The sequence below is a fragment of the Neltuma alba genome, unplaced genomic scaffold (assembly GCF_004799145.2).
Source record: "Neltuma alba isolate B1F8T4 unplaced genomic scaffold, ASM479914v2 tig00013603_pilon, whole genome shotgun sequence".
Lineage (NCBI taxonomy): Eukaryota > Viridiplantae > Streptophyta > Magnoliopsida > Fabales > Fabaceae > Neltuma > Neltuma alba.
The window spans coordinates 56,438-65,834 of NW_021637796.1; the positions used below are offsets into that span (position 1 = coordinate 56,438).

General features: G+C 38.6%; 1 protein-coding gene across 2 annotated transcripts; it reads right to left on the bottom strand.

Annotated features, from left to right (window-relative positions):
• Positions 1–3,847: 3,847 nt before the first annotated feature.
• LOC114738516 (polyadenylate-binding protein 2) lies at positions 3,848–9,025 on the bottom strand. Of its 2 annotated transcripts, XM_028926586.1 has the most exons (6): positions 8,921–9,025; positions 8,694–8,796; positions 7,773–7,843; positions 4,491–4,682; positions 4,265–4,398; positions 3,848–4,176 (listed from the first exon to the last, which is right to left on the bottom strand). In XM_028926586.1, exons 1-6 carry the CDS (start codon positions 8,966–8,968, stop codon positions 4,128–4,130), a joined length of 597 nt encoding a protein of 198 aa, XP_028782419.1. In that variant the 5' UTR covers positions 8,969–9,025; the 3' UTR covers positions 3,848–4,127. The 2 variants fall into 2 exon arrangements, with proteins under 2 accessions (XP_028782419.1, XP_028782420.1); XM_028926587.1 differs by lacking the exons at positions 7,773–7,843; positions 8,694–8,796; positions 8,921–9,025 and adding an exon at positions 6,429–6,495.
• Positions 9,026–9,397: the final 372 nt, after the last annotated feature.

The window sequence follows — 9,397 nt, forward strand, 5'->3', positions numbered from 1 at the left end:
TTTCCTTGCGCTGGTAATGACAAAATCACAACTGCTAATGGGTCGGCCTCTCCCATTATCGGCAAAGGCTCGGTTACTCTTTCAGATTCATTACATCTCAATTCTGTCTTACATGCCCCCGTTTTGGCCTGTAACCTCCTTTCTATCAGCAAAATTACTAAACATGCAAATTGTGGTGCTTACTTTTTTCCCACTTTTTGTGTTTTTCAGGATCTCTCATCGGGGAAGATGATTGGCATAGCTAGGGAGCATAATGGTCTCTATTATCTCGATGTCTCTACCGTGACTGCCTTGTGTTCGCAAATCCATGGTCTTGTCTCTACTCCTAACAATAATGATGTTTTATTATGGCACACAGTTTCTCTTATTTGCAACGCTTGTTTCCTCATTTATCCATTAATAAAAATTCCATTGTTCATTGTGATTCTTGTACACTTGCTAAACACCATCGTGCACCTTTTCCGCCATCACAATACAAACCAACTCGTCCGTTTTCTATAATTCATAGCGATGTTTGGGGTCCGTCTCGTGTTTCCAACCGAACCCAGTCAAAATGGTTTGTCACCTTCATTGACGATCACACACGAATGATTTGGGTTTACTTACTTAAAGAAAAATCCGTCGTTCCCTCTGTTTTCATGGAATTCTTTCACCTTGTCAAAAATCAATTTAACACCACAATATAGGTTTTATACACGGATAATGGTACTGAGTATTTCAATCACCAGCTTGACTCTTTTCTGAAAACCAATGGCATTGTCCATAATAGCTCTTGCCCTCATACCCCACAACAAAATGGTGTTGCCGAACGCAAAAATCAACATCTTCTTGAGGTTGCCCGTGCACTTCTGTTCACATGCAATGTGCCTAAATTTTTTTGGGGGGATGCTATTCTTACAGCCGCTCATCTAATCAATCGAATGCCAAGCCGTGTTCTCTCTTTTGTCTCTCCTTTGGACAAACTTCGTGAAACTCATTCTGTCACTCATCTTGATCATCACCTTCCGCTACGCGTCTTTGGATGTTCTGCCTTCGTTCATCTTCCTCACCCTCAATCTAAACATGACCCACGTGCCATTAGGTGTATCTTTTTGGGGTATTCATCTGGTCAGAAAGGTTATAAGTGCTATGATCCCACTTCCAAACACCTCTTTGTTAGCCGTGATGTCCTATTTTCTGAGCATGACCCGTACTTTCCCACTTCTTCAATTCAGGGGGAGAATTGGAGTGAATTTCAGCGTGTAGAAAGTGTACCTGAGCCTATACCTCCAACTCAACCTGTTGTGTCCATTCCATCTAGTAATCCTACACCTATTCCTCCCACCGTTGTGCAAGTGCCAAAGGCAGGGGGAGATAAGACCAACAATAGATATAACAAGGTATACACGCGACGAGATAACGAAACTATAGAGATCAAAATGCCCAGAGCTTTGCCAGAGTCTGATCCAATGAAAGACCCTGAAACGGTGATAGAAGTGAATGAGGAGGACCTGCCTATTGCCTTGAGAAAGAAGACTCACTCTTGCACCATGCACCCTATCCAGAAGTATGTATCCTATGCCACTCTATCTCTTGACTATTGTGCTTTTACCACTACTCTTGATCAAATCAGAATACCTAAAAATATACATGAGGCCCTTGAGCATCCTGAGTGGAAGAAGGCTGTGATGGAAGAAAGAGTAGCATTGGAGAAAAATGAAACCTGGGAAGTGGTTGATCTACCAAAAGGGAAGAAAACAGTTGGGTGCAAGTGGGTCTTTACCCCGAAATACAATGCCGATGGAACACTCCACAGGTTCAAGGCACGATTGGTAGCCAAGGGTTTCACTCAGACCTATGGGCTAGACTACAATGAGACATTCGCTCCCGTGGCAAAGCTAAATACGATCAGAGTCCTGTTATCAATTGCAGCCAACTTGGATTGGCCTCTACAACAGTTAGACATCAAAAACGCATTCCTTAATGGAGAATTAAAAGAAGAAGTCTATATGACACTGCCCCTAGGCTTTGATAGAGGGAGACAGAATCAAGTTTGTAAACTGAAGAAATCCTTGTATGGCCTAAAACAGTCTCCTAGGGCATGGTTCGATAGATTCTCCAACGTTCTAAAAGTTGAAGGCTATAGGCAAAGCCTGTCTGACCATACAACGTTTGTTAAGAAGAATGGAGCACTAAAAGCAATTCTTATTGTGTACGTAGACGACATTATTGTTACAGGTGATGATGTAACCGAGATAAACAGAATAAAGACAGCATTGAATCGAGAGTTTAAGGTCAAAGATCTGGGAAGACTAAGGTATTTCCTTGGAATGGAAGTTGCACGTTCAAAAAGGGGAATCTATGTCTCCCAACGAAGTATATTCTTGATTTATTAAAAGAAACTGGTATGCTTGGTTGCAAGCTAATCAAAACGCCAATGAGTGTCAAGAAGAAAAGCACCAACCGAGGTAAGAAAAATGCAACTACCAAAGAAGAGGCTGAGAAAGAGGAAAAACGACAGAAAGATGAGGAACCCGTAGACACTGGTAGATACCAACGACTAGTAGGAAAGTTAATCTACTTGTCACACACCCGACCTGATATTGCTTTTGCGGTAAGTGTAGCAAGTCAACATATGCACTCACCCAGAAAGAAACACATGGATGCAGCCTACAGAATCTTGAAGTATCTGAAAGGGACACCAGGAAGAGGACTTCTCTTTAAAAAGTGAGTCTAGAACAGTGGAGATTTACACAAATGCAGACTGGGCAGGTGCGCCAGAAGATAGCAGATCCACATCTGGCTACTGCACCTTTGTGTGGGGAAATCTAGTGACGTGGCAAAGTAAAAAACAGAATGTGGTATCTAAGAGCAGTGCAGAATTAGAATTGAGAGCCCTAGCTCAGGGTATTATGGAAGGTCTCTGGTTGGAAAGAGTAGCAGAGGAGGCTCAAGTTCAAATTATCAAGCCGATGAAGTTATTCTGTGACAACAAGGCAGCTCTAAGTATGGCTTTAAATCCAGTACAACATAGTAGAACCAAACATGTTGATGTTGACAGACATTTTATTAGAGAAAAAGTAGAGGATGGGATTGTATGTTTGTCCTACGTGGCCTCAAAACAGCAAGTTGCAGACATTCTTACAAAAGGGCTTCCTGAAGACTTGTTCGAGAAATTCATCAGCAAGTTGGACATGATTAGCATCTATGATCCAACTTGAGGGGGAGTGTAGTTTATATATGTATATATATATATGGAAATATTATCTCCGGAGATATTAGGAGGATTATAGGAATCAGATTTAATTTGATTTATTCCCTAGAATATCTCTGTAATCCCTCTCGATCTCATCTGTAATCTCTCTCGATCCCCATTCTGCTTATATATACAGTGTACATCAACACCCAGAATATACAAGTGAATATTTTCCATATATTACCGTGTCTATAAAGATATATTTCTTATATTTATCAATTTTTTCTAAATCACCCCTATGAATACTCGATCAATCATAATCAAATAGAAGAAGAAGAGAAGAATTTAAGAAGAGTGATAATAATATTTTAGAAAAAATGTCATATTTCTTACAATTGACTAACTTACCTAACTTTCCTAATCTAATCAAATTAGTTAAATAAATCTTATATCAAAGACCAGAAGAGTAACTAATATCTTTAATTCATTCAAATTAGTTAACTAGACAAGTAACATCTTATTTTGTCATGCATGCTTTCTTTGTTTAAACAATATACTCATGAGGTGGTCTCGAGTATTTGCCCATTTCCTCCATATAGAAGAACCTATTGATCATCAGATGCTGCTTAAAGCATTATAACCAGGCGATTTGTGCATGGAGAAAAAATAAACTACCAGAAGAAAAATATATGACCACATTTACGAGGGCAACTTTTACAAAGGACATCATTAAAATAATACCAAAGCAAAGTAAATGCAAACGCCACAATTTTACAAAGTTTACTGTTATATCATGGTTTAATACTCAAACCGACCACATCAAGAGAGGTGGTCAGAAAAGCCCCTTCATATCTTATGCCCAAGATATCATCACCAATGGGAAACATAAGAAGAAAGGCACCGTTATGTCCATTCATAGATCAAATAGAACAGTCTCTGCAGAAATGGATTTTCAATAGTATGGGCTGTAACGCATTGGCATTCTAAACCTTGGAACTTTCCTGCAGTCAACAGAAGAGGCTATTATTAAGTCTCCAGTAGCATTGAAACCAAAACCCACAGGGAAGGTAAGAACTCACGACAACGTACCCATATCCATATGGAGATGGAGAATAGGCAAAAGGAGGTGCATATGGGGTTCTGCCTCGAAACCCCATATAAGGATTGGACCGGCGGGGACGATACTGCTTCATCCCAGGTATGTTCGTCCTCTTGGCTGTCACCTGAAATTATCAAAAATAAGACCGAGGTAGGAATAAGGGAAGCACTACATTTTTGTTTAAAACTAATCAGAAACTCTTAATCTAATTCTAACCTTCAACTGACGCCCATGTAGCTCAGATTCATTCAGCAAAAGCGCCTCCTGAACAGCCTCTGCCTCAAGGAACTCCACATAAGCATAACCCTTGGGTTGTCCAAACTTGTCAGTACGAATGGTGACTCTGTTTACTGTTCCACATGATTGGAAATGCTGCTGCACTTCTTCAGGAGTACACGAATAGTCTACCTGTAAAGAATTTCAAATCCAACATACCATAAAACATTAAAAAAAAAAAAAAAACAATTTTAGCCAAAAAAATCTAATCAGAAGATAGCCAGAATTTTTCTAGTATTCCTTAACAGTTAACGCTAACCTTGAGGTCGAGGATAATAGCACAATATTATTGGTCAATTGTTGCTAAATTATAAATATCCATAGAAAGTATGGGAGAATCTGGAATATGCAGTAGGGCATGGTTCAAGGTGGTTTGGAGAAGAGCCCCACCCCAGGCCGCTCCCCCTGGGGGGGGGGGGTGGTGATGCATCTGCTTTTGGTGGAAGTTTCTAGAATTTCATTAAGGAAGAGTAAATAAAACTTGGACTATGAGAGGACTATGACAAGATAAAATTTAGGCAAATGAGGGATTTTAGTTTCTAAAATAGCTAATGTGTACTTTTCCTTTTTTATTGTTGTTTCCCTTTTCTTTGTAAAGCCATTTTGCCCTACGGATGAATTGCTTCTGTGTAAAAGCAGCTTTATCACCCAACCCAAAAGCAAGAGGAGAAAAGCTTGGAGACAATCAACCATGCCGTCAACCGCTTCAGCCCCTTGTATGCAGGCTTGAATGGCCACAGCCACTTAGGTGAGTCTTATGGAATTTCTTCCCCTCTCCACCTCCACATTTCAAACCAACTGGTGTTTTCACATAATGCTAATTGGAAGGGCTGGAACTGTGATGTGGAAGAGAGTGAAGCATGAGGTCTTAGCGTTTCATTGCACCAGAAAACCAAGCCAGATCAAAATCTTATTTGGGAGAATTAATGACAGCTAATCAGAGCAAATCATCAGAAATTAAAAATGAAGCATTAGATGAAAGGCATGCAACACCCAATAATCAAGTCTCGCTGCTGCAGGCAAAGGGACAAGTAAAAAGTCAAAACTAAAGTCCCACATCATGAATGGAACCTGGAGAATAGTGAGGGGGAGGCTATAAAAAGGAGGAAGAGCAGACTACTGGTACTTCAGTACCATGACAGGTTCAACCAGATGAACCATTTGGTTAGCTAGTTTTCCGGTTTTTACAGGCTTTGACCAGTTTTTCTGGTCTTTGACCAACTCATTGCATAGCCAGTTTTTAAGAGTTTCCAGAGTGGACAAGGATTCAATTCACTGGTTAACTAGTCAGACCAGCTGGTCCAATCTGCTTTTCTATATACTGTTAGTTCCATAAAGCATCGGTCCCATCACTGCTAACAGAGGTGAGGGGGTGTTTCTCCTATAATTTCTGGACCATTGCATGGGTTGTATCAGAATCTCTCCAGCATTCTTCCAGGCAACGATATATGTGCATGTAGTTTCTCCATAGTCTCTTGAGAATAACAAAGTAAAAAATAAATCACATCGTCAAAAACTGAGTCTATCATTGATGTGGGAACTCCGTCACTATATACAGTTTCTGAATCTGAATATTCTCTTTTTAGGACACCCGTGAATTTAGGAAAAGCTAGTTCGTCAATAGCTACTTCTATTGTACTTCAATAAGAAGACCTCACAAATTTATCATGCGACTTCAGAAAAATAGCCACAATTAAGTGTCTGGATAATTAGTCCTCTACGTGTCCAGCAACTTTTCTTTTCACCACGTTCTTCTCTGTTATTTTTCTAGTCTTTCTGGTGAATTATATAAAACAGGACTAGCAAACAAGAATTTAAGATGAAACACTGAAACTCCCACTAATCCCAGAAGACAAAAAGAATGTCAAGTCCCCTCACCATAAGGAAAGAAAACCTGCATACTTCCAGGCGAAGAGCTGCCTTTTGCTTCGCGACTAGGAAGATGCCCGCAGGTGGTCACTGGGACTTTGAAGAATGTGGTCTTCTCAACAGTATGAATGCAGGTTCTTGATCTCCAATCTAATTTCTCTGTTCATTCCATTACAAAAACTCGGAAAGTATACTAACTGAAAATTCTTACCATTTTCCATATTCGTTTGTACCTTATTCCCTTTCTTCTCTCTTTCTATCAAAATATGCATCTTCACAGAACCAGGAAATCAAGTTCTTCCTAGAATCTTATCAATCCCTCCAATTCGTCTTTCTCTTTTCTTTTTTTCTTTTTTTTGGGTCAAATTTGTTTTCCCACTAAAAAATAGACATACCTTTTTCTCCTCGAAATGCAGCATTGATAAACTAGAAAACATATAGATGACAGCACGCAGCAAAATAGTTGTTAAACATTTTGTCAAAGCAAGTTGCCACCAATTAAAACAAAATTAAACAATAAAGTTTTGGAAGTGCATTCAACATCAACAACAACATGCCTTATCCACTAAGGAATGTTGGTTACATGAATCATACGATACAAATGAAACGCTCAGTCTTCTAAAAGTTCCATACTAGTGTTATGAACATCATGATTTGCCAAGAAAGAGTGGTGAAATCCCATCCAATAATTATTCAGTCATTGGTTGGAAGGAAATGAAATTTCATCACCAGCAGACACAGAACTCTGACAATTTGGCTAAGAAACACAAACAAGAACCTGCTAAAAGCTGACCTATGCAGGAAAAGAAACATGCATCAGGAAAAAAACCTAAGAATGGCCACTAGCGAGCAATGTAGGCTCCACCTACTGACTTGTTGATTGCTGACACATTTTTTTTTTTATTTGCTTTATCACATACCAAATTCAACTGTGGTATTTGATCTCGAACGATGGTCCTCCAGTGATCAATAAGTGAGTCCTATTCTAGCGTCCAAAGTATCATAATCTGGTTATTATATTTCTTCACAGTGACTACTGAGAGAAAAACTTTCAATGTAAAATCCTTGTCACTAAATTCTCACATCAAACTAGTTATCTAACCAACAGACTCTCTGCCCCTTTCCTCCTTTGCCCTCATCTATCTCTTAGTAGGCCTTATTACAATTACCCTAAGTTCTATCTAGCTCCGTGCTGTGTTATTTCAAATCTTCACTGCAAAGAGGAGAAGGCCTTTAAAATCACGAAACTTAGATAGAAGCGGAAAAAATAATAATGACTGGTGAGAATAAATCAATTAATGAAATAGAACAGATAATGATACTGATAATGTAAACAGGGGGAAGGGAGCTCACATTGCCTACAAAGACTGACCGAGAATCTACTTCCTCTCTATTGGCCTGACTTGCAGCAGCATTAGCGGGATCTATTAGGAGATAAGAATCAATATAGAAGGAGCACAAACATAGTTGTGTGCTAAATGAAAATTACCAATTAAACAAAACACAATTATCATCATTTTACTATTTTGAATGTCATTTATCAAGAAATATGCAGCATCCAAGCACAAGGGAAAAAGAATGATAATTTGGGGGGGGGGGGAGAACAGAAAAAAGCCCCCTTTCAGAAAGAAAGAGAGAAAAATCCTTTCTTCTTTCATTCAAAAGCAAGAAAAGAATGTGATCTGATAAAATATAATTTCAGCAACAAAAGATAACTTCTCATGATCTATTTTTCCAATTAAATATAGTCCAGCTTGAATCAAGTTGAGAATATGTACAGATCAAGTAAGTGCATGAAATGTCTTATCTCAAAAATCAGAACCAAGCTAGAGTTTCCTCCCCAAACTTTTCATTACAAACCCAAATTCTTAACCTGTGAAGTATGAACAAGTCAATTGCATAGTGCGCAATGGATTGCCATGCCTCAGTGACAACCAAATTCTGAATTCCCAGCTCATAAGTAAGAACTGGTTTGACCACTCCCCCCCCCCCCACCCAAAAAAAAAAAAAGAGAAAAAGAAAAAACCTTAAGAGGGTAAGAAGAAGGAATTAGGGATCATATTATTGGTTCAGAATGAGGAAACTAGGATTGATTCTGAGTTAGGCATGGCCAATTCAACCCAATGCTCATATAACACATTATTTCGCATGAAGAAACACAGTAAATAAATAAACTCAAATTTCGCCGCAAGAAAGGAGTAATCTACATGATTGAATATTATAATTAAAAGAAAAACTAATTTTTTTTTAAACAAGACAAAAAAAAATTAGCACCTTGCACAGAGCCCATCTCCTTCTCCACCTTTGCCTGCATTTCTCGCAAAGCAGCAGCTTCATCTTCCATCTCCTTCAAACGTTTCTTCATGTCATCCAATTCCTACATCAATCGCATTTCACATTGATTCAATAAGGCCTTATTAGGGTTTTAGATTGCACAAATAACACAAAATTAAAACCGAGTTTTAGTCAAAGAAATAAACTAGATGAGAAGGAAGCATTACTGCTTCATTGTTCTCGGCGCTTTGCATGTCGACGTCGTCATTTTCCATGTCTCCTTCGTCACAGAGAACCACCAGCGCCTGCTTCAGAAGCGGCGAGTCCTTCCTGACCCTCCCCTGACTGTTTTTTCCCCTTCTCCTGTTTCCGTGCTCAACAAATTTTTTATTTGGGCAAAAACGAGGTTTAACGCATAATAAAAAAATCTCACGCTGTCACAAAAATAAAAATCTCATGTTATAGTTTTAGTTTTATTTCTTAAATTTTATTTAACTTGAATTTGGTTTCTCTTTTGAAACAAATGATATACTACGTCCTCTTCTAATTATAAAATTTTATTTATAAACTATAAATAAAATTTTATAATTATCACAAGTGGTAATATTAAAAGCTACTCCTCCGGTCCTTAATATAGGATCCAATTCTTGAGTTAGTTTTGGTCCTAAATATAAGACCCATTTCTCATATTTATAATTTTTCTC